The sequence below is a fragment of the Protopterus annectens genome, chromosome 7.part0, assembly GCF_019279795.1.
Source record: "Protopterus annectens isolate FY-2018-M chromosome 7.part0, PAN1.0, whole genome shotgun sequence".
Classification (NCBI taxonomy): Eukaryota; Metazoa; Chordata; order Ceratodontiformes; family Protopteridae; genus Protopterus; species Protopterus annectens.
The window spans coordinates 11,214,245-11,238,967 of record NC_056739.1 but is presented as its reverse complement, the minus strand read 5'-3'; the positions used below and the strand labels follow the sequence as shown (position 1 = coordinate 11,238,967).

At 39.5% G+C, this 24,723-nt stretch overlaps 1 protein-coding gene across 6 annotated transcripts in view; it reads right to left on the bottom strand.

Moving 5' to 3' along the window:
• Window positions 1-24,723, bottom strand: part of LOC122806215 — a 330,985-nt gene that overhangs the window by 163,776 nt on the left and 142,486 nt on the right. For 3 of the 6 annotated variants that reach the window (XM_044076444.1, XM_044076443.1, XM_044076445.1), the window contains 2 exons: window positions 15,339-15,382; window positions 14,301-14,981 (listed from right to left, as the gene is read on the bottom strand). In XM_044076444.1, the coding sequence (XP_043932379.1) occupies window positions 14,301-14,916 (616 nt within the window). In that variant the 5' untranslated portion in view covers window positions 14,917-14,981; window positions 15,339-15,382. The remainder of the gene's footprint in view (window positions 1-14,300; window positions 14,982-15,338; window positions 15,383-24,723) is intronic. The other 3 variants (XM_044076448.1, XM_044076446.1, XM_044076449.1) reach the window with 1 other exon arrangement.

Below are 24,723 nucleotides of genomic sequence, written 5' to 3'. Positions count from 1 at the left end.
TTTCCAGTGAACATGTCCCCAAATTCCTAGAACACCGCTCGGACTTCTCAAACCTGGGTAGGAGATAGCTGCTGGACATTGCTATCCCTTCCACTGAGGTGTCAGCCCGAGCCTCACTGAGGAGATCAGTCACCAGATCTCCCTCAGACCCCTCCTGCAATCCACTGCAAATGCTCAGCACAAAGGCCTCCCTATCATGGTAAGGTTTCATCATGTCAACAAGGTACAATTTGTGCCCCTGCCGTCTGCCTAGCAGTTCCACCATGTAGTTAACATCACTTACCTTTCCTACCACCTTGTAGGGTCACTCCCAAGCTGCTTGCAGGTTGTTGCATCTGACAGGAATGAGAACCATTACCAGCTGCCCGACAGCATACTCTAGCTCGAGCATTCCTGTCATACCACACCTTTTTCTGTTTTTGGGCTTCTGCCAGGTTCTCCTGCTCCAAGCCCATGAGTTCTCTGAGTCTTGTCCTGAGGTTTAGGACTTATGCCACAACAGACTCCTTGTGAGACTCACACTCACCTTCCTACTCATCTCAAATTAAATCTAGAGGTCCCCTCACCCTCTGCCTATACAGCAACTCAAAGGGTAAAAAACCTGTGGATTCCTGGGTAACCTCTCTGTAAGCAAACAACAGATGGGGCAAATATTTGTCCCACTCCCTCTTAAACTGATCTCCAAATGCCTGTAGCATGGACTTGATTGTAGAGTTTAACCTCTCAACAAGACCATTAGTCTGGGGGTGGTAGGGGGTGGTCTTCATGTGCTTCACCCCACAGGACTTCCACAGACAAGCCAGCAGATCTGACAAGAAATTGGCACCTCTGTCAGACAGTATTTCATTTGGGAAACCCACCCTACTGAAAATCTCTAACAAAGCATTTGCCACCTTCTCTGACTTAATGGAGGACAAAGCCACTGCCTCAGGGTATCGTGTAGCATAATCCACTACCACTAGGATATACTTTTTTTCTGTGGAACTCTGGGTACTCAGAGGACCCACAATATTCATAGCAACCCTCTAAAATGGCTCCTCAATCACAGGCAAAGGCATCAAAGGAGCTCTCACCTTGTCTCCTGCCTTGCCTACCTTTTGGCACTGCTCACAGGTCCTGCAGTACCCTGTTACATCTCTGGAAATTCCAGGCCAATAGAAGTTCTGCATAATGCCCCTATTTGTACGTTTTATGCCCATATGATCTGCAAAGGGAATATCATGGGCTATGGATAGAAGCCCCAGATGGTAGGCTCTAGGCACTACCAACTCCTGTACTCTCTCAACTTCTAGCCCTCCCTCAGGGCTCTACTCTCTGTACAGTAACCATTTGTCCCAGTACACAGATTCCCCCTTTCCTTGAGAATCAGGTGCCTCCCTAGCTACCTTCCTCAGGCCTTGCAATGTAAGGTCTGAGAACTGAGCCTGTCTCAACTCTCTCCTTGTAACCCTTCCCAGGTCCCCTTCCACAGGAAGTCTGGCATTCTCCGATAGTGGTGCCTCACTGTCAGCCTGGGTACTACTACTCACCTCTACCTTTGCAGTCACTCTGTCCAAGGGACCATCAGTACCCACAAGCAGCTGTGACTCACATTCAGTCTCACTGCTACTGCATAGCTTCTTTCCTGAAGTAACCACCTCACCAGTCCTGGCTGCAAGCATGCAGTCTGTCTGGGTCTCCCCCAGGCTACCAGACCCACATGCTTGTCTCTTAGCCTGACTGTGTGTAACTGCATAAGTACATGGTACTGCCTCATCAAAATCCTTTCCTCTCAGGACATCTGCAGGGTGGTAGTGTAGTACCCCTGTTGTCTCAAGACAACCTACTATTGGCATTTTGTCTTTCCCACTTACTGGCTCCCTCACCTTTGGTTCCTCACCTTGCCTCTCTGGACACCTGTACGCCACATGGCCCCACTGGTTGCATTCAAAACATTTAACCCTAGCTCCTGGATGTGTACCTGGACTAGTGGCTTCCCCTGCTACTGGCAGATTCTGTTGTGGCAGTTTGTGCTGCCCACCATGGGTTCCTTTAGACCTATGAGCAGTACTAGGGGTCCCCTTCCTGTGCAGGGCTGCCCTGCTTGCCCAGTATAGGTCTCCCTTCTTCCCCAACTCATCTGAAGTAGCACATTGTCTATCAGCTAACCAGATCCATATGTCCTCAGGCAAAGTGCTAAGATCTTGTTCCCTCACCAAAAGGTCTGTCAGCCCTTCAAAAGTGGTGACCTGACATCCACTCACCCAGCTATGAAAATAAGTGCTCAGTTCAGCAACATATTCACACACACTTTCATCTGCCTTGCGTCTATGCTCATGAAACCTTTTCTTATACATTTCAGGTGTTAGCTTAAACAATTCTAAAAGACATTTTTTTACAGCACTATAATCGAAACATGCAATGTCAGACATTTTAGCCTATGCATTTACAGCTTTACCATGGAGTAAGGGGGTCAAGAACCATCCCCAGAGCCTTTGGTCAACACTATACTGTTTGCATACCCTCTCAAACATATGAACAAAACTATCAAAATTATCCCCCTCTTTAAATTACAGAAGAAATTTACTGACCTGTTGCCCTTCCAGGGACCAGTTACTCCCTTCCCCATTACCTCCATGACTCTGGCGAAGAGTCAGCATTTCCATCTCATGCCTCCTCTGATGCTCTTTATCCTCAGCCTCTATCTTCAAACGCCTGGCTTCCAACTCAAGTCCCTTTAGCTCCAGCTGGATTTTTAAGTCCACTGCAGAAAGGTTGAGTTGTCCATTCTCCGAGGATACTGTATCCCCACTGCCAGTCTGATTGTTCTTCGTAGATTGAGCTGTCCATTCTCAGAGGATATTGTATCTCCACTGCCAGTCTGCTTATCCTTCTGGATGCTGTTTTCTAATGCAGCTGTAACCAAGGCTGCAATCAGGTCTGCCTTAGTCCGGTTTCCATGCACCGGTCCCCTAGCCTAGGACATCTCTACCAGCTGACTCCTTGTCAGCTTTCCATACTCCTCTGCTGACTCGCTGCCTGCTCACCCTGACTAACTAAGCTAACAAAAGAAATAAAACAATTGTGATCTGAACTCTGAGTATTCACTGCGTGGCTGTTTTAGAGTACAAAACACCTTCAGAGATCACTGTACATAAGCTACAGGATTCACTCTACCCACACCACTACAAGCCAATTGGTATTTACCAACTAATTAATATGTGATGTGGATATCCACTAATGCCCACCAATTAATATGTGAAGTGGATCCCACCACTGCACACCAATTAATATGTGAGGATATCCCAACCACTGCCACCAATTAATATGTGATGCCTGTGCCCTAGCCCAGCAATCAAGGAGCCTCAATCCTCACCACTAACACCAGAGAGGGTGTCTCATATAGGAGAAAGGATAACAAATACACACAGTAAAGTGCAATTTCCCTTAAGAGCACACAGAGATCACAGTCAGTCTGGGGCTGGTTGCTCCCTTGCTCTCCAGCTCCCCAATAAGAATCCCCACTGGCACAGCTATAGGGTAAAGATTTCAGCCTAGCTGGCAAGCTAACCGTCAGTACACTCTCTGTCCAACCAGTGCTTCATGTCCCTGCCCAAGTAGCTGACACACACACACACACACACACACACACACACACACACACACACACACACACACACACACACACACACACACATACACACTTTGAGATAAGTATTTATACAACTTCACAGACACTCCTAGGAAAGGCTAACACAGATTCTCCAGCTGTGCCCCTATACTTAGAATATATGGTAGTAATTCCTGCCTCCACCAGCTAATATGTATCAGTTACCCAAAGGCCCTTAAAAGGGTTTCCAATTATTACTGTGCAATATTATTATCCAATGGTAGTGTAACTAAGCAGTCTTAAGGCTTATTAGAGTGGCTTTGTACAATAAACTCTATAAATATGCAATGTACTCTAGCACTTAACTTATCTCTACATAAACCAGCCACAGTTGAAAAGGGTTTAAAAATATTTAATAATAAATACTAAAACAATAGACAATACTACTACACCACATTGCTATCCAAGAGTTCAGAGATCACACAGAAACTTAAAATAATTCAGTAGTACAGGTCTGACATAACAGAAAAACACAGTCTAATCTTTATAATTCCTGGCTACTTCTAGGAGAAAACACAGTTCTAATATACTACTTACATAAAGAGAGCAATAGGCAGTGCTGAGTTGAATGTCCAAGATCAAAATGCTTACAGTCTCTCTCTGAGCAATAGTTTTTAAAATCACTAACAAACATTTCTGCTGGGCCCTCCCAGATTACATCATTCTCATTTAGTTCCCATTGCATTATTTCTTTGACACTTAGCCTGGAGTTCCCAGGCCAACAGGCTTCATTATTTGGCAAGCTAATACCTGCTCAGGAAGCTACAACAATAGAAGACATTTCACATGTACACTCTAGTAATTATTCCTTAAGTTAAAAAAATAGAAAGAGTGTGCTAGTCCAGACAGAATGGCTCCAAGCTCTGGAGATCAAAAGGATCAAAGGATATAATTTTAATTTCAAAGAACAGATGTGAAATGCTTGACTTAGTTTTACTTTCAGCAGATGGCAATGTTGCTACAATCTTGAAGTTCAACATTTTAGTATTTTCTTTCCTTTAAGAAACAAGCCTGTACTTTACATTTATATTTACAAATGCCAGAATTATGTATCAAATTCTATTTGACTAGCCTGGCAGCCTTCACCCATCTCTACCATTCTTCACAGTTAGAACATTTTTTTAAAAAGAGGAACTTTTTTAAGCCAGACATGCCCACCCTAGCCAGTGCTAGGGTCTAGGCAGCTGCCTAGTTTGCCTTCTTCTGGATCTGGCTCTGAGATAAATGATTTAGTGAAAGCTTACATTTGTTCACCTTAATTTGCCTTTAAACTAAAGCAGCTGTCATCTGAGGAAGTAAGGGGCATATATAAAAATATCATTTCTGGGGTGCTCCATATCTATTCCAATTTTCATATAACTAGTGTGATCCAAAAAATATTAAGATTCATCTTTAAGAAAGGATTTTTCTCCTAAACTCCAGTTTACTTTTTGTGCAATTGGTTAATAGTTAATTAATTAAATTCTATGTATGTATGTATGTATCTATTTATTTATTTTTCATTTGTTACATTGTTTAGTCCAGTTTAGCTAAGGCCTTTTTTCTGCAGATATCTGGCGAGAAAAGCTTCAATAAACAAAAAAGTAGTATTTGTTTTTTTCAGAAAAGTAGTAGTAGTAATTAAATCCATAAGTTACCTACAGGTGACATAAGTCAAACGCAAAAGATTTTAAGAATTTCCAAGTAGAGAATTTTGTACCGAAATACAGTGGAAATTCAGTTGTCATATTCAGTGTCTACATGGCTGGCTTTAGGCACCAGCGAACCCTGCGGTCGCTGGGGTCCCCCTGTTCCTGGGGGGCTCCAACCACAACAGTTACCTTGATATTTTGTAATATGTCTATCAATCAAACAAAAGCTAATACAGCAATCTTGTATACTTAATAAACTAGGTATACAATAACTCTTATGTAGATCTCCTTTAAAATCCAAAGATATCCCTGGTTATAGAAACAGTGTTTTATCAAGTTACAGGGTTCACAATTCCATTAAATATTTTACTGCTGACAGGGTGATCTGGCTTAATTAAACCCTGCTGGTGGACATTCCACTAAAACTAAAAACATAGCCAGCTGTAGGTACCAGCAATACTCGTGGTTGTGAGGGAGCCCCACAAAAGCTGTTGCTGTTTGGGGAAAAATGAGGAGAAAAAAATGTATTAAATTCCAGATTATGCTTTTTAACCTGAATAGGGCTGTGATATGACCCTGTTAGGATAAAGATAATAATAAAAATTAGGAAGGTAAGCACTAGAGAGATCAGCAACCCAGAGTGACTGATCTTGGTGCAAACCTTGGATTTTATGAAGAGCTGATGCTTCCAATCTTCAGGGATGGTTTTCTCTTTCAGGGATTTTATAAATACGGTAAAACACCAGATACTATTACTATCAACTTGTTTGCTGAAGAATTCACCACAATGCCAAAATAATAGGTCCATAGGTTCATAGGTGTGTATTAGGCTAATGGCCCTGGAGTCTTTACAAGCCTAGCCCATAGAAGTGCCCTGGCATCTTGCCACCTGACGTTAGTTCCCAGTGCCTCTATCAAGCAGAGCCACTGCAGTGATCCGCGGGGTGAACTTTCTACTTCCCATCCACTCATCAAAATTTCTCTTGAAGAGGGCCAGTGAGGTGCTCTGCTTGACATGCATGGGAAGTCTATTCCAGAGCATGGGCAGTCTCTGGGTTATGAACCTCTCCCTCCAGCATGTTCTGTTGATTGTGGTAATGAGGTTGAGGTCTCTGGAGCATGTGGTGTGGAGAGATTTGGATTTCTTTAGATGTAGTATTTCTAACAGAGCTGGGTCAGACATGGCTTTGTAAGTCAAGCAGAGATCGCCTCTTAGTAGACGATATGAGACAGAGAATAGCTGGAGTATTTTGAGTCTGTCCATGTAGGACATGTATTTATGGCCTAAGATGCTCTTCATAAGGTACTTCTGTGGCCTTTTCAGATGTTGCATGTGTCTAGTGAGGTATATGCCAAACGGGGCATTATACTCAATAATTGGCCTAGTGAGGGAAGAACAGAGAGAGAAGATGTCCTTTTTCTCCCTGGATGCAAAACCCTTGTTAATGAGATGTGCCACATAGAAGGACTTTCTGACCACAGTGGCAATGTGATCATCGAAGGAGAGGTTGCTGTCAACCTGTGTCCCTAGATATCTTAAAACGCGTTCAGTTTTCAGTCGGCTCCATTGATGTGGTAATTACTGGGAACTGAGTTTTTCCCAAAGGGGATGATGACACATTTTTTGGCATTAAGCTTAAGGCCATGGTTTTGACACCAGTCATTGGTCTCAGTGAGTCCTTTCTGTAGGATGTCTACATCACTTGGGGAGTTAATAATAGCTCCTAGGTTGCAGTCATCTGTGAACTTGGTCAGCCAAAGTCCCTCCATGTTGGCCTGGACTTCTGAAAAGTAGATGCCATATAGGAGAGGACCCAAGACCGATCCTTGTGGTACTCCACTCATGACTGGTCAGAAATCTGACTGGAGTCCACTACTTTCACACTGTGGGTTCTATCTGTGAGCCAATTTGCAACTCATCTTGTGATATAGGAGTTGATGCCTAGTTTGCTGAGTTTATCAATAATTTCTGAGTGGGGAATGGTATCAAAGGCCTTGGTCAGATCGAGGTAGTCTGTATGAACTGCCTTGCCCTCATCCACAGCCCTAGTGACGAACTCAAAGAAGTCAACCAGGTTGAGCAGGCATGATCTACCTTTCACAAAACCAAATTGCATGGGATCTAGAGTTTGTAGATTCCCTATATCCTTGTTTATTAGGTCCATGATGATGTGTTCCATAGCTTTGCATATCAGACTCATCAGGCTAATGGGGCGATAGTTCCCAGGGTCTGTAGTCACTCCTCCTTTATGGAGAGGGATGACTGTAGCAGTGCACCATTGGGTAGGGACAAAGCCTTAGGTGAGGGTGTGATTGAACAGGGCACACAGATGTGATGCCAGTTCACTTTGTAGTTCATGTAGAACATTTCCATAGATATTGTCGGGTCCCATAGAAGCTGTATTCCTGGCCTTGGACAATGTAGCTTTAACCTGTGCTGCAATAATGCTGGATGCCTGGCATTTCTCCGGTATTGTGATTGGTCCTTTAGAGGGGGGGGGGTGTAAAGTTGGCACTGAATCTGTTGGCCAGTATGTTGGCAATATCTGTTGGCTCAGTATAGGAGGTACCATTGTGCAGTAACTCAGAGCAAACTTGGGTATTGCTGTGTAGATGTGTGGTTGTTATTAGTGTCTGCTGCAATTCTGCCTTCATAGCTGGCTTTAGAGGTTTTGATGAGGAATCTCAACTTTTTGTTGAGGCTAATAAGGGAGTTTTTCCAGTCTTGGGACTTCACCTTTTTCTGCAACAGTTTCTTCCTTCTGTTGTAGAGTTTATTAATGGCAGGGGACTACCAGACTGGCTTCCTTTTTTTGGAGGAGAGCGTCTTGGTTCTTTTGTGTATGGCTAGTTCCATGCATTTTTGTGCGTGTTCGTACAGTGCATTGTTGTATAATTTGGCAATCATGCATCTGTTTTCCATTGACATAGGTGCAGTGAAGTTATCCACCTCTATTTTTAGGACTCCAAAGTCAGTTTTGGCTGAGTTTTTCACGATGGTTACCTTTGTGGGCGGTGTGGGTGAGATGTGGATTTCCATGGTGATTAGTTTGTGGTTGGCTCTGTCCAGGGAGGAACTGACTATTGGTGTAGAGCACCAGTTGCCCATGTTAGTAATAACCAGGTCAAGGGTGTTGCTTCCTCTAGTGGGGGTAAGGATGAGCTGGTCCAGGGCATTGGAATTGATGAATTCCAAGAAGCGTTGGGCCAGTGTATTGGTGCGTGAGTAGTTTTCCCAGTTGATGGAGAGGTAGTTGAAGTCACCTAGTATGAGAGTGTTGGGTTGGACCCTAATAGTTTCCAGGGTGCTTAGGAACGTGGAGTGAGAGTCTATGGACATGGCTGGAGACCTATAGCAGGCTACGACCTGAATCACCATCTTACCCAATGTTACATGTGTCTGAAGTATCTCAGATGCGTTATGCTGGGCTACTAGTCAGGAGTTGTACATATCCTTTATGAATATGGAGACACCACTGCCTTTGGAGCTTCAGTCCATGTTCTGGGGCTGAAAAGTGTGGAATGAATTATAGCCTGGTAGTGCACGGGTGCTTTCTGCTGCTTTAAACCAGATTTCCATTACAGCACAAATGTCAATGTTCTCCATTTTGAGAAGTGCTTCAAGCAAGTGCATCTTGAGATTTAGACTTCTAGCGTTGAGCAGCATGACCCTCAGATTGCATTTATTTATAGCTGTTACGGTAGTAATTTGTGTTTTTGGAACATTGCCTAAAAAAAGCACTATAGGGGTGGAAGAGCCTTAGCCGGTATCCAGAAATCCAGGGGTGACAGATGCAGGCCATCTCTGGCAAAGCATCGATGTCTGTCAAACATATCATCCCAAGCAGACAGATACTGGATCCCCTTAGAATGACACCAGAAACTTAGCCCAATTGTTGAAGTCAATCATTTTCTGCTTGTACTGCGGTGTCATTCTGGGTGATGGTAGGATGCTGCTCAGGGTTAGGGTCATACCTGCCTGGTCGACATAATCCAAGAGCTCCTCCATGTCTCTTTTCATGTATTCCATTGAGGTGCGTCTCAGGTCATTCACACCCACATGGACAGTGACAGAGTCATACTTGTACTTGTTGTGGAGTGACCTGAGTGCATGTGTTATGTGCTGGATTCTGGCACCTGATAGACAGCTGACTGCTACCTTCTCCTTATTCAACCTAGTGAGTGAGACATCAGTGTGCCTCACTATTGAGTCACCTATGATTAGTGTGCTTGGCAAGATATTTTGCCTTAGGGGCTTAGGTTGAGGGGTACACTGTGTAGGTGAGCTACGTGTCTTGTCATTTGTGCTGTGATGTGGTGGTCTGCCTTGGAGGTCTCTGCTGTTTGGGTAGATTTCTAGTGAGAGTCTCCATGATGGTGGGTGCGTGGTTTGTGTTTTTATGTGAGAGCTGTTATGGTGGGTGTTCTGGAGGGCTATGTGTTGTAGAATAAAGGCTTAAAATCAGGAACATGTTTTAAATATTACTCTAATTCTTTTAAAAAGTTAATAGAATAACACCATTTGCATCAATATGCATGTATTGAACTATAATAAGTATAAAACTTTGATGTCCAGATTTACTTACTGTCTGCAATCCAGAATGATTCTGGCAAATCAAACTTTTTAAGAGGGACAGAGCAAAATTATGAGCAAAATCAGGGAAGGTCTGTGAAATCTTGGACAATGACAGGTATACATTGCTCATCAGTGAGGTGAATAAAAGTGACTTACCCCTGCTGCTGTTTGACGACTGCTAAACAGCAACCATTGATCTGGTGTGGCAGTACCAGTGTTGTACAGTGTATTGCTATTTGCTGACTTAAGTGCAAAAGTATTGTTGCTATGGCTTGTGTGTGTGTGTGTGTGTGTGTGTGTGTGTGTGTGTGTGTGTGTGTGTGTGTGTGTGTGTGTGTGTGTGTGTGTGTGTGTGTGTGTGTGTGTGTGTGTGTGGGTAAAAAATATCACTGATTTTTATCTGTGAACACACCCACTAATGCCAGGACACATACATTATTCTTTTGGGTATCAGTAAAAAATGCATCTAACGAGTAGTTATATTTTAAAAGTAAGGCATAAAATACATCACGGATCATTCAGACACTTAGATCTTCTAGGAGTCTGGCCCCCCCCCCCACTTCTCGGGCTTTATAAATGGAAACAGGGGGCTCCCTTAACCATCCTTGACTGTGTGGGGGCCACAAAAAAGCTGTTGCTGGTTGGGAAAGAGTGGGGAGAAAAAAATGTATTAATTTCCGATTACGCTTTTAACCTGAACAGGGCTATGATATGACCCTGTTAGGATAAAACTGATAATGGCCTCTGCTGTCAAACTTAACCATTCTAAAACCAGCCCTGCTCAGCTGTGTGTATACAGAAAGCTACTGTATGTTATATGAATGTGGGGGGGGGGGGGGTGGAGACTGTATGGTTATTGCTTCTATAATTTTCTTCAGAGTCAAACCTTACAGGTGTGCACAGGAGGTCATTATAGCTTGTGTTTGGGTTGAGGACACTCTTATTGTTTCTTTTACTTATGTCATAGACCTCAGAGGTGTACAGAGAAATTTACTATAGCTTTTGTAGGGACAGTGTACTGTCTAGGAGCAACAAACTTTACTGTCATCATTATTTTTTCACTTTCCTCACAATTACACATCAGGCACGTATACAAGTGGTTGTCTTTGCGGGTTAGGGGTGAGGGGTGAAGAGTGAGGAGGTATGCTGTGTATATGCATGTCAGCAGTCACTTGAAAAACATGACTGTGGCAATTTGAACCTTGGCTTTCATTCCAGTCTAACACCTGACAGATGCATAGGCAGTGACTGCTTTTTTTTTTGGGGGGGGGGCAGGAATTATTCCCATGTAGAACCTGTGTATCCTCACAATTGCCTTGTCAGTTTATTGTGAGCTACTATTTTGTCAGATTTGAGCATTAAGCCTTGGGCATAGATTATGTCTTCTTGAAAATAAAAAAAAAATAAGACTGAAAGTCTTTTCTTTGTGATTTTTTGTTTAGCCCACCACTGGATTAAAAGGCTGGGAAATGCTCTAAAATGCACCCCATAGCACCTATAACCCTATGGTTTATTTGGCCCTGGCTTATTTGAGTTATTTCCTAAATAGTTATTACTATGCTGTCTTGAACAAGAAAAGTGTGCTGGAAGGATGCAGGGAAAGCTAAAGCAGGACAAAAACACTGAATTTCTTTCCTTAATCATAATTTCTTTTCAAGCTATCGGATAAAAATGTAGTGTAAAAAGAAAAAAAAATACATTTACTTCAGAGCAAATAGAAAGTTATGGCTTCTTGAAAAAGCTAAAAAGTAAGGCAAAATGTGAGACGTAAGAAAAAAACAATGTGCATAGTGTGGGGAGACACAGATAGGGGTAAAACAGAGGGGAAGACTGGAGGTTTTGTGTTTGTGTGTGTGTGTTGGTCTGGGGAGCCATTTCACCTAAGTCCAGACCTGTACATAGAGTTGTGGCAGTGTATCATTGCTGCAACCAAATGCCAGTAACTGTAAATGTCCCTTTGTGAGAAGGGCCAACATAGTGTGGTACATAGGCCTGTTGTAATCTAACAGCACTGTAGCTACAGGTCAGTTTGTGTGTACTCCTCCTAAAAGTTTGCAGCATGAACTAAAAGGTTGCTTTGGAAGGGTGGCAGACACAGGGTGATACTTAGACTGGAAGTGCCTAGGGGTCCCCCAACATGATATTTACTGGGGGCCCTAAAAATGCTAAAACCATCCCTGAGTGTCCACTAAAAGCACCCGCATGCTGTGTGTTCAAAGTATACATGCTCAAACTCCCACTAACTTGATCTCGAGTAACTACTTAGTTGCAATAGCTCTACCAAAACTCTGACTCTAACTCTAAAATCTCCTTTCCGCACCCTCTTCACAGCTGCTTGCCTGAATTCCGATTTAAGTTTGTGTGTGAGTAACTCTGCTTTGCTATGGTTGCTTGTCCATATTCATATTTGAGTTTGAGCAGGAGCAGCAGCCTACATGAGCTACAAGATGCTGGAGTTCCTGAATTCAAGATGGTGTTTTTTCAGTGCTTGGGAGTCAAGAACCTGTAGTGAAATCCATAATCACTCCTGTTTTTGTGAACTAAGCACTCTGTACATGTTGACATTCAACATAAGGCAAAATTATTCAATGTTACATATAAGGCACTCAAGACTGTTGAGACAATTGTGCACTACTTAGTTTCAAGATGTTACCCTTTCTCTATTATTGGATTTGTGTGTGTGTGTGTGTGTGTGTGTGTGTGTGTGTGTGTGTGTGTGTGTGTGTAGCTTTTTAAGCTTCATTCAGACTTTTCTGTAACAGTTTTCTGTACAAGATTCATCGCGTCTGCACTGAGCCTGCTAGTGTAGCTCAGAGGTTTAAGGCTAAAGGTTACTTATTCAGTTTTTCTTGTTATACTTTGATTCTCACTGTCTTCATTTGCATATCGTGACTATAAACATGTAAATCATTCTTCCTAGTTGACTCTTGAAAAGAGGTATTTATTCCTAATTAGACTTGTATGTATTTGTTTATGATGACCAGGTATAAAAAGTAATAATAATCATTAGTAGTGATAGCAGTTCTAAATTATGAGCGGTTGTTTTATCATCGGACTGTTACTATTGTGGCTTTGGACAACATTTAAAATAAATTAAATTGCAAACAAGTTTGTTGGGAGTGTAACAGGTTGACAGATTTTAAGATCCCCATATCAGAAATATTGGGGGAGCAAATGATTGTAACAAAGAAAATGATTATTTTGTGATTTGGGATATAAGATCTGAAGTGCCTAGACCAGTGATGATGAACCTTTTGGGCTTGGTGTGTCAAAAATTTGGAAAATGCCTATCTTGACTCTGCTGGCGTCCCCCCCCCCCCGAATAAAAGAGAAAGAATTCTTTACATATTCATTTATTTAAAAAAAATACAGTCCAATCATGTGTGCTGCTATGTATTACAAAAGTAAAAGAACAATCAGTGACATACAATAGAAAAAAATGATATGCACACTGATAATTGGGCTTAAAATAGTGCACCAAAAATTACCTTAGTTTTAACAGTAATTTTGAATTGAACTGAAAAAAATATGGAACACATTGCATTTGATTTGATTAACATCAATTAATGACTTTTTGATGCTGAGTTTTAATAAATAAGTGCAGGGTCACATATTTCTTGTATTTTTGTTCATTCAGTTTGTTTGGTAACTTGGTGTTGGTGAATGCTGCTGTGTGAACCAAAACGTCATGGTGTGTCACCTTTGACATGAGTGTCATAGGTTCGCCATCACTGGCCTAGACATTATAAGACAATAAAGTTTAATGCTATTGACTACCAAAAAAAATTACTATAAAATGGAAATAAAAATGTAAACCAGCTGTAGCTGAAGTTTGTAATATTGTAAAGGAGATAAAAGTACTTGAGGTGCAATCTTTAGCAAAGAGAAGGAACAAATTGCATAGAAATAAATGGAATATGTGGAAACAATACAGGCAAAATAATGTTCAGAAGAAGTGAAATTTAAGGTAAGTCAGGAGCTGTGCAATTTAAGCTATGTTGAAGAGAATAAAAATTGCTGAAAAGAAAATGCATATGTATACTGCGTGAAAAAGAATTGTTTGTTTTTTCTTTGTTACTGCACGTGCTCACATGTAACTTTAAAAAAAAATCATGTTTAGTAATAATTGTAAAAAATTAAAGAAAACTAAATGACCTACAATTCCAGTTTCTTCAGAAGTCTTGTCAAGTTAAAAGCGTAGTAAGCACTGGTTAAGCTCATAGGCCTCAGTCCTATGACTAAGGCTGTTTTGGTGTTTATCAGCAACTCCATTTCATACCAGTATTAGAAAGAACAGCAATGTTTTACTGATCACATTAATAAGAGCAGTGACACTGTTGTGAAATACTGGAAATACACAGAAAGAAGAAGCAAGGAGAAGAAAGAAACAATGAGGCGGTTATTCTCCTCTAAAATAATAATAATAATAATAATAATGACTTACCTACAACAGTTTGAGATGTTAAAACTGAGTATAAAGATCCAGTATATTGTGTATAGGCATCTGTAGACTCCGGTACCCTTGCTGTGGAAAATTCTGTTTTAGTAGTTTTAAAAGCAAGGGTTGTCAGAGCATTTTTACTTGTAGGACTAGATAATGTTTTCAAATCCAGAGAAAATGATGACGTTTCTTTATTATTTGCTGTTGTATAAGGCTTTGCTGTTGAAGTATTTGTCACTGCTGACAGATTTGTTAGCAATGGAAGAGCAGTGCTACCTGCTGGAGAGATGGTTACTGATGTATGTGTGTTCTTGTTTCCAGTTTCGTTTGGCACTGAAACTACAGTAGGGTTCAATATGCTGCTCATAGCTGTTGAACTTTCAGATGAATTTGCAGATGCAGACGTATTTGTATAACCGCCTTCAGAAGTGACTGCAAGTGTATTTTGAAGCTTTCCATCTGGAGTGACACTTGTAGAATTTTTTTGTGAAATCACGCCTTGTTTTTCTGTGCTATCAGTATTACTTTTAGTTATGGGTTCCCTCTGGCTTTGAACAAAGGTAGATGATAACATTACGTAACAGAAGACTGTAATAAAGCTAATCATTTCCATCTTCATCTTCAGCCTCTTTTCCACTTTTGTTTTTGATAACCAATAGATGATAGTTAATTACTTCCTTTAAGCTGAAAACATAGAAGGAACAGTTGAGTTTTTTTTTTTTTGCAAATATATATATATATATATATATATATATATATATATATATATATATATATTCTGTTTGATCATTTATGGAGTTATGGTGAATAATTTATGATTCTGACACACTATCTCTGCTTTTGTTTGCCAGTCTCCATGCATCATATATTTTGCCAGATAACAAAATGTTAGCACTTTTCATTAACTAATTTCAAAAATGCATCAATTTTCTACAGTCATTTTAGATTACAGAGAATGGGGAAGATGTACATCATTCCTGAAGTAAAAAAATGCTTAACACTAATTCTGATAATTTACTATACAACATGAAATTTTCTCACCTCCATAGGAGTGCAGTAGTTGATATGGCATTACCTTTATTATCCTGAAAAAAAAAATACCTTTATCAGTGATAAATCAAATAGTTGTATTTAAAAGTGGCATGAAAAAGTAACTGAGATCTAAACTGTATGCCAGGTTTTTATCATATAGCCAACATGATGAAGTACGACAGTGTCAGCAAGCAAGATTCTCTAAAGCTATATTGGTGTAGTGGGGCAGCATTATGGTACAGTTGACAATACTGCTTTCTTTCAGTTCTAGAATCTAGAATTTGTTTCTGTCCTCTAGATGCTGTCTGGGTAAGTGTACATGATCTAATTGTGTCTTCATGGGTTTTCTCTGGCCATTCAGGGTTTCATTCTTCCCAAATGTCTCTACACCACCTTAGCCTCTTATATGCCTACCTCTGCTCAGAAAATCAAAACCTCCTACAAATCTACACCTGCCCCCTAGGCACCTCCTGCTGACATACTACTTAGCTAAACTATGGAACTCACTCCCTTTGAAATACTCCAAACCACACCAACTATAAATATCTCCTGTACTTCTACCTATCTTCAAATGGGTATGTCCAGGCCATTTTCCAACATAAGCCCTTCCAGTAACTACATTTAGCTGCTAGTCTCTCTCCAAGTACAATATATTTTCCTCTCCTGCACCAATCCAGCACTCACAGTCCTTCCCCAGCTACTCCTACTTCTACTCACTCCAAACTCTGTTAATCACTAAACTCAGGCTATTATTTTGTCTAATTACTCACTATATTAATACTATTGGATTGTTCTTTTGCTACACCATGGTATACTATGCTAGAAATTCATATTTCAGTAAATGTATTTCAATATTGTATAGTCAAAATTCCAAAGATGACTTCTTTGTTTAGTATATTTTGTTTCTGTATACCAGTTTATATTCTTCAAATGTATTAGATTGTACTCTCAGCATGATGTACATGACTACTTTGATTTGTGTATGTTTGTCATTGTCAATGGATCTTTTCTCCCTGGGCCTCCACTGAAAACGGGCTCTTCTTAGCCCAGTGGACTTCCCCAGTCATCAAACTGAAAAATAAAGAAATAAATACAAATAAATAATAAATAAATAAATAAAATGCATACAGTTAGTTGGTACTCTAATAAACAAGCTATAAATTATACTTAGGTTTGTACAGTTTGTACTGTAGAGCGTTTCTAGCCCAGTCTCCTAACAAACGATCCCTAGGCTTAGTTGGAGCAACCCAGTTCACAAAATATGATAAATAAAAAAAAAACATCATCTTTTGAGCCAAACTTGAGCATCAGCAGAGGCACAGATCACAGTGGACTCATAGTGAAGGTTACAAATATAATACTAAAAGAGAATCTTAAGAAGAGCAAATGCACGAGCGAACATTTGCCAAATGAAAACACAGTAACATATTGTCACTCGCCAAGTCAGGATAAAATAAGTGAGTGCCATGGGTTCTTGTTCAGGCAGCTTTATTGTATGCAAACACATCATAAATGAGGTTAAGTAACTTTAACTTATAAACAGATTAGCTATCAGGCACATGGATCTTAACATACTGTCTGCAAAATGGCACTGAAGCTAACATGTGCTTGGTATTTATATGCATACAGATCTTGAAAATGCTTCTTAAAGGTACAACACACCTGTTATTCTACATCCTCCCTCTTTGAGAAAATGAGTTAGACATTGTCACTGAATTAATGGCCTATACAGTATCACCAAATACATATGCAATTACACTAAGAACTTACATATCCCTAACAAACCAGCCACAATTAAAAGATTTAAATATATCTAATAATAAATAATAAAAGCACAAAACAATACTTAATAATGCAATGCAGTGACAGCAGAGTTCAGAATCACAGGAAATACTTTAAAACAACATTGCAGGACAATCTCACATAACTACAGAAAACATCTAGACTAATCTTGCTATATTCCTATCTCTAAGAGAAATACTATGAACTAAGTCTTACTTACAGATACAGGCAAATGCAAGTGCTGAATGAATGTTTACAGGTCCAGGACAAGATACAAAATTCCCAGACTTTCTCTCTGAGATAGTTCTTAAGTTACTATCAAACATATCTGCTGGGTCATCTCAGATTACATCATTCTTGTCACCTCTGTCTTAGTTCCCAGGCTAACAGAGACCAACAGAATTTAACATATCTCTGTCAAAAATACTTATCTCTCAGATATACAGCTGCTAAGAAGTCACAGAGCAATACAAAAACACTTTACATGTGAAACCTAGTAATTTTCTCTGTCTCAAGACAATAGAAAGAAACCCCTAGCACTAGACAGCCTACCTCTTAGCTGAGATAAACTAATTTTATGGCATATCGTAAAACTCTTAACTTATTTTCTTAGAGTTTGCAGGCTAAGTCTGTATATTCCAGCCTTTACCATCAACACATGCATATGCATAGGCATTTAGTTTATACACATTTCTGCACTTTTTCAGCAGGGTGCACTGTCGCTACATTCTTAAAGGTCAGTACAGAACATATAGTTTTCTTACATTTGTAAGGCAAGCATCCAAATCATATTACTATTCACAAATGACATATAATTATTTACAAAATTTTAGTTGGCTGGGCTGGCAGCCTTCACACAAGTTGCTGTGTATTTCACACTAGGCTTTAAAATGGGACCATATCATGTGACATAACATTTGGGATCTGGTTTAGCAACTGGGATTGTCTCTGCTGACTGTTCAATCTTAGGAACACTGGAATCATCTGCCAGAACAGTATCAGGTGTCAAGACACATTCTGTAACAGGAATATCATCTGGATTGCACTGAACGTTAGTCTTTATCACAGGTAAGATGCTGCGATATCGGTTCTGCTATAGGAAGAAGATGTCTGCGATTTCCCCTGTACTCCACACCCTCAGATTTAACAAAATAGGATCTCGGGTCTGCACAAGTACTTTTTGCTGTTTGCATCCTCACTGTCTCTTCTTTTTTCAATGGACGAAGAAATCTGCTCAACTTGTCATAGCTGGACTTTTGGAAAGAATACTTTCTAGATAATTGGGCTTTGATTGCTTGGTTGTTTTTAGCTTCAGGCCTCAATAATCTAGAACTGATAGGCAATGTTGTTCTGGTTTGCCTAGATAGAAGTCTCTGAGCAGGTGAGCCAAGTATATCATCACGGGGTATATTTCTGAGATTGAGTAAGTTCAAAAAACATTGGTATTATCACACTTTGACTTCTCAAGTAATTGATTTGCACTCTGTACTGCACATTCAGCAAGTCCATTTGATACTCTGGACTACAAGTAACATGTATGAAATCTCATTATCTTGCAAAGTTTTGAAACAATTGACTAGTGAATTGTGTACCATTGCCAGAGATTAATTTCTGTGAACTGCCATGGACTGAGAATGGCATTTCAACTTAGTAATGACTGTAGTAGAAGTTAGATTAGGTAGTAAATTGATCTCAAACCAATTTGAATAAGAGTCTACCAGTACTAAGTAATGTTGATTATTCCACTCAAATATGTCAGTAGCTACAACTGATCAAGGTAGATCAGGAATTTGACTAAGTTGAAGTGTCTCTCTTTGTAAATGCACTTTAGTACTATTATATACTGAACAGGAAGAAAGTACTCTATCAATATATTTCACTAGAGAAGTCCAAAATTCTAGTCCTCTTGCTCTTCTCTTAGTAGATTCAGAACCCAGGTGACCATGATGCAAAATCTGGATATACTCTTGTTGTAAGGAAGCAGGAACAATTTTACACCTTTGAAAATAATGCCATCTTCCATCAACAACTCATCTCTGTAAGGAAAGTAAGACTGCACTTCTGGTAGTACACTTGATTGCTTTGATGGCCATCTATCACTGATATAATGATTGAGCTTCTGCAAAACTGGATCAGTCATTGTATGATCTCATAGCTCATCAAGTCTTGTGGTAGAACAATTACGAACTCCCATGACATCAAAGTCAAAATTCTCTGCATGAAGCTGTTCTGTTGTATTTCTAGGTGCTCTGGATAAGGTATCAGCCAGATAAAGACGTTTGCCTTTCGTACAGACCATTCTGAAGTTGTACATTTGCAATCTGAGCATCATTCTTTGTAATCTCGCTGGAGTTGAATGCATAGGCTTCTTTAAAATAGTGACCAAAGTTTGAGGATTAGCTTCAATCTGGATTTCTCGGCCATAAATATAATCATGAAACTTGGAACATGCAAACACTATTGCCAGAAGTTATTTCTCAATTTGAGCATATTGCATCTCAGTCTGGGTAAATGTTCTAGATGTGTAGGCTACTGGCTTGCCTTCTTGGAGGATAACTGCACCTAAACCAAATTTTGAAGCATCGCAGGAAAGAGTTACAGGTTTGTTGACATCTTAGTATCTTAATGTTGGGGGGGGTAGCAATTTTTTGCCTAAGAAATTCAAATGCTCTCTGGTGCTAGTCTAGCCATGACCAAGTAACATTTTTATGTGTGAGCTCTCTCAAAGGCGCTGTCAACTCACTGAAATCTAGTATAAACTTGCATAAGTAATTGACCATATCAAGAAAACATTGCAGAGCTTGCACATTATCTGGTGCTGCCATTTCAGTAATGGCTGCTTGCTTGGATGGGTCTGGTCTCAAACCCATATGGAAAAACAAATGACCTACATATGTAACTTCTGGTAGTCTGAATTTGCACTTCAGAGCATTGAGCTTTAAGTTCACTTCACATGCTCTGTCTAGAACTCTCTTAAGATTTCTGTCATGTTCTACCTCACCATAGCCTCTGACCAATATATCATCTACTATTATGGCACACGGATAGCCCGAAAAAATTTGCTGCATTGCATGCTGGAAGATTTCACTTATAGAATTTATTCCAAATGGCATTCTGAGGAATCCATATCTTCCAAATGGGGTACTGAATGTATTTATATCAACCTGGTCCTTTATGCCTGGGAGAAGAAAAATATTTTTTTCCAGTGTGTATAAACAACATTGTTTTTCAAATATTCGTTTCTTGGATGACATTTTTATTCTTTGGAAGGATGACCAGGTAGATAGCAAAGGATTTGTTAAATACATAAATCCAATATGTGAATACTTTAAATTTACATCACATCATTCTGGGGAATACATCAATTATTTGGATGTGACCATTTCCAAAGATAAGGAAAATAATAGGTTTCTGTCAAAGATTTTAAGGAAGGAAACTTTTTCCAACAGTTATCTTGACTTCCAAAGTTGTCACTCTGTATACTAAGAAAAATATTTTCAAGGAAGTCAAATGTATAACGGGCATGTTTAAAGCTAGGGGCTACCCAGACAGAATTTTAAATAGCACTGTAAAAGACATAGTAGATGGGTGGGGGATAAATACAAACCACTGTTTTATAGTGGTGAGTTAATTCCAACCACCAGTAAATATTCAGGAAGTTCATGATTTAATATGAGTATGGTCATACCATTTGGTGAAGGTGAAAAGGCACTTAAGGGTATATGCAGAAATATTGGAATATTTTCCGAGGTAATTCAGAGATTTTTAACATTTTAGGACAGGTACCAAGTTTTGTATACAAAACAGACAAAAACATTAAATACCTTATGGAACATGCAATCCCACAGGGCCCAATGTTACTGAAGGGTACAATTAATGTGGTTATTGTAAGCAGTGCCTCTTTATTTTGGATAATGATGTTGTTCATCTAAAGGGTAGGAGGCATGGTGTTAGATTACAAAAAGGTAATTGTAATATGAAGGGTGTTATACATATTTCTACTTGACAAACATGTCAAAATTTTTACGTTGGCAAAACAGATAGGAAATTCAGACTTAGAATATACGAACATTTGTACACCATAGCCAAAGGTAATGCCAACAATGCCCTTTATAAACAGACACTCACTTGCCATGGGGAAACAACATTTAAATTTGGGATACTGGAAGTTGTTCCACAAAGTACAAGGGGTGGTTGGTGGGAACTACAGATTGAATTAAAAGAGCATTATTAGATCATCCGATTGAATGCTGTGGTTGCACCAGGGCTTAATGAGTATATGTCAATGTTACCAGTGTTGAAGAAGAAGGCCTTGGATTTTTAAAAAAAGTTTTAAAAAGGTCTCTGATATAAAATATATCTTCTTCACAGCTATTTATTGTGTGTATTAGCACAAGTCTTGCAAATATATGTTTTTATAACACAAAAGTCACAATGATTTTCTGGGGGGGGGTTTTATTGGACTTTGCAACTCTATTTTTATTATGAATTTTTATTATGAATTCCTATTATGAATTGTATTAAAGAATGTTTTTTGTGGATATGCCTTTAAATAATTAATTAAAAGACAATTTATTTTTGGTATATAAAGAAGGTGACCTCACTGTTTACTTAAGTTCTGAAGAAGTCCCAGAGTGTTATTTAAAGGCTGAAACTGCTAAACTTGGTACATTGGAATAAATACATTTTATCGAAATTATCTGTGTGGAGCTTATGGTGTTGGTTTGCCAATGGACACTATTTGATTTGTTTAGGGGTACTGAATGTAGACAGTAATGAAGATTTGCGATCAACCATCACTTGCCAAAATGAACTCTTTGCATCTAAGACAAAAAAAAACACTGGAATTTGGTATCAGGGCTGCAATCTCTTTGACCGTATGCATGGGATGATGTGGTCTCTTCCATGCTTTATTCCAGTGGTTCCAAAACTTTGCAAGCTGGAAGACCCCTTTTATAAAGGAAAACATTTTGATGGACCCCTATTGGCGGCGGTACACATATGTTACATTTGGATCAATGCCCAAACCCCCCAATCAGCATCCCCACCACCACGCAACCATTTCAGTGTCCCATTACTTGGCTAATTCTCTCCAGTTGCCATAAACACTGTTCAAAATTCTCAGTGTGCATACTGTTTTCTGCTTTACTTCTACAATGATTACAGATGTTTGGAGTTAATTTAAAACTTGTATTTCAAATTTTATAGTACAAACACTGATGGACATTTGCTAAAGCTAAACAAACATTTGCTAAATCTAAACAAAACAATATAGTCTCAATGAAAACAGACTTAACATTACAACTTCTCTGCCTTTGAAACTCACATTCACTGAAACAGCATTGAAACCCACATTCAAAGAAAATGCATCTGGCCAGTGTCGGATTAAGTTTACCTTTGGGGCGTTTTCAAAGCATAGGTCCCTTGCAAACATTTTTAGGAGCATGCAAAAGTTCTTTGATTCACCTTCCTGATTGTATAATTAGATTTTAATGCACAATAATTAAATTATATCCCTTGTATAATACAGCACCACTTGGAAGTACATGTTTTAAATGTATAGTTCTGGACATTTTTCTAATAACCAGTGAGAAAACATTTGAACCAATAATGACAAAACCGTCCAATTGAGAACATTTCAACCATAAAGGGCCACTCAAACTTCTGTGATTAGAATCCACCAATATCAGTCAATATGCACAATCTGTGCAGAAGTAAGTCATCTAAATAATTCCACCTTAAAGAGATCTGTAACTAATGAAAAGGTTGCTGCTAGCAAACAACTTTATTTCAGTGTTTCATCTGCAAATTCAGTGCCTGCTGCCCTTGAAGAATAAATTGCCTACTTAAAAAATGGTAAGCTGGTAATATTGCATGGATGGCAAACTGAAAACAGGTTCATAGTTACTAGGCATCTCATCCAAAACAGGACGTATTCAGGACTTCAGTACCCACCCTCTAAAAATGCGAAACAGTATCAACAATCCATCAATATGCTGCGGGAGTAGAACCCACAGCCTTCTGCATTAAAATGCAAACATGCTACCTGTTGTGCTACGAACACAACTTTAAAAGGCTGCACCACAATACTGATACTATTTGCTAACTAGCTAAACAAATCTGTTGCACATTGTAAACAGGCTTAGCATGAGCAGCAGTAAACTTCTCTTCCCTTGAAGCTTACAATTCCTTGAAAATGCACTTGAAACTAAATTTCTTGAAAAATGCACCTGCCATAATGGGGGGTGGGGGGACAGAGAGACAAAACTAAGGACACATTTTAATTTTTGCTCTTGTAAACTTAGAAAGTTAATATAACAACAAGTTTTGCATTAGTACAATTTTTCTGAAGGCTATGAAGTCTGATGGTCAAATGTCTGCCATTATTTTCTGACTTCAGTCATCAAAGAATTGCCAGGGATTTTCCAGAAAAACACAATTTTATTAGAAACAGACTGAAAATATGAGGCAAAAATATGGACATTCTGAAAAAACCTGGACAGCTGAAGGGTATGCTGCCTACCTCTTACACACACCTCTTTCCCTCTTACACACACACACACACACACACACACACACACACACACACACACACACACACACATACCTGCCTCCCTCTTATACACACACAGACGCAAACACAAAATACCTCTCAACCTTTTCAGCGCAAGAAATATGGATAAACCATGTCATAATGTGGGGAACAAAGGGCCAAAGCTAAGGATGCACTTTAAATATTGCTCTTATAAACTTAGAAAGTTGTTAGAACAAGTTTTGAATAAATACAAATTTTCTGAAACGTATGAAAGCTCAAAAGTATGCCATTATTTTCTTTAGTCGTCAATGATTTGCCAGAGAAAGCCCTCTTTATGCGAAACAGATAAAATAAGGCAAAAATCTAGCACATTCTGAAAATATCTGGTCAACTGGCAGCTACACTCAGGCACCGCTTCTTATTAAAGCCTTGATAAAAAAAAAAATACCTTCAAGTTCTGTCAACAAGATCATCTGGATAGATCATCAGCTCTGCATTAATTTCTATTTGCTGGCAAAAGGGAGAGAGCAGACCAGTACCCATACAGCGACCAACATAAATACGGAATCTGTCTGACTTGGAGGGAACAGAACAGTTGTTTAACTTTCCCTCCAAATTCTAACTGCTGGCTGAAAACACAGGGCAAGTGAGCAGCTGCTCAGTGTCAGCCGCAAGCATGGAAGTTGTTCCTTCTTCTCCTCTAAAAATTAAGGGCAAGCAGCTGCTTTAGCCACTGCTCAGCTGTAAACAGGGAAGTTTTTTTCTTGTTTTTTTTTTTAACTAAATTGTAGATGAGCGGCGCAACTTTTCTTTTTCCACAAGGTCAGGTCATGGATGATGCCCGAAAGCCAGGTGGGTTCAAGTGAGCTCTCAGACCCCTTGAGTTTATCGTATGGACCCCAGTTTCGGAAACACTGCTTTATTCCAATCTCTTGGGTCAATACATATTCTGATTTCATCTGAGTTTTTTTATGAGCTATAATCACAGAAGGAGAATGTGCCAAAAAAACACACACAAACTGGAACCACAGAAAAAATGGCACAAAGAGTCCAAAGAACAGTTGTAAACAATGGAAA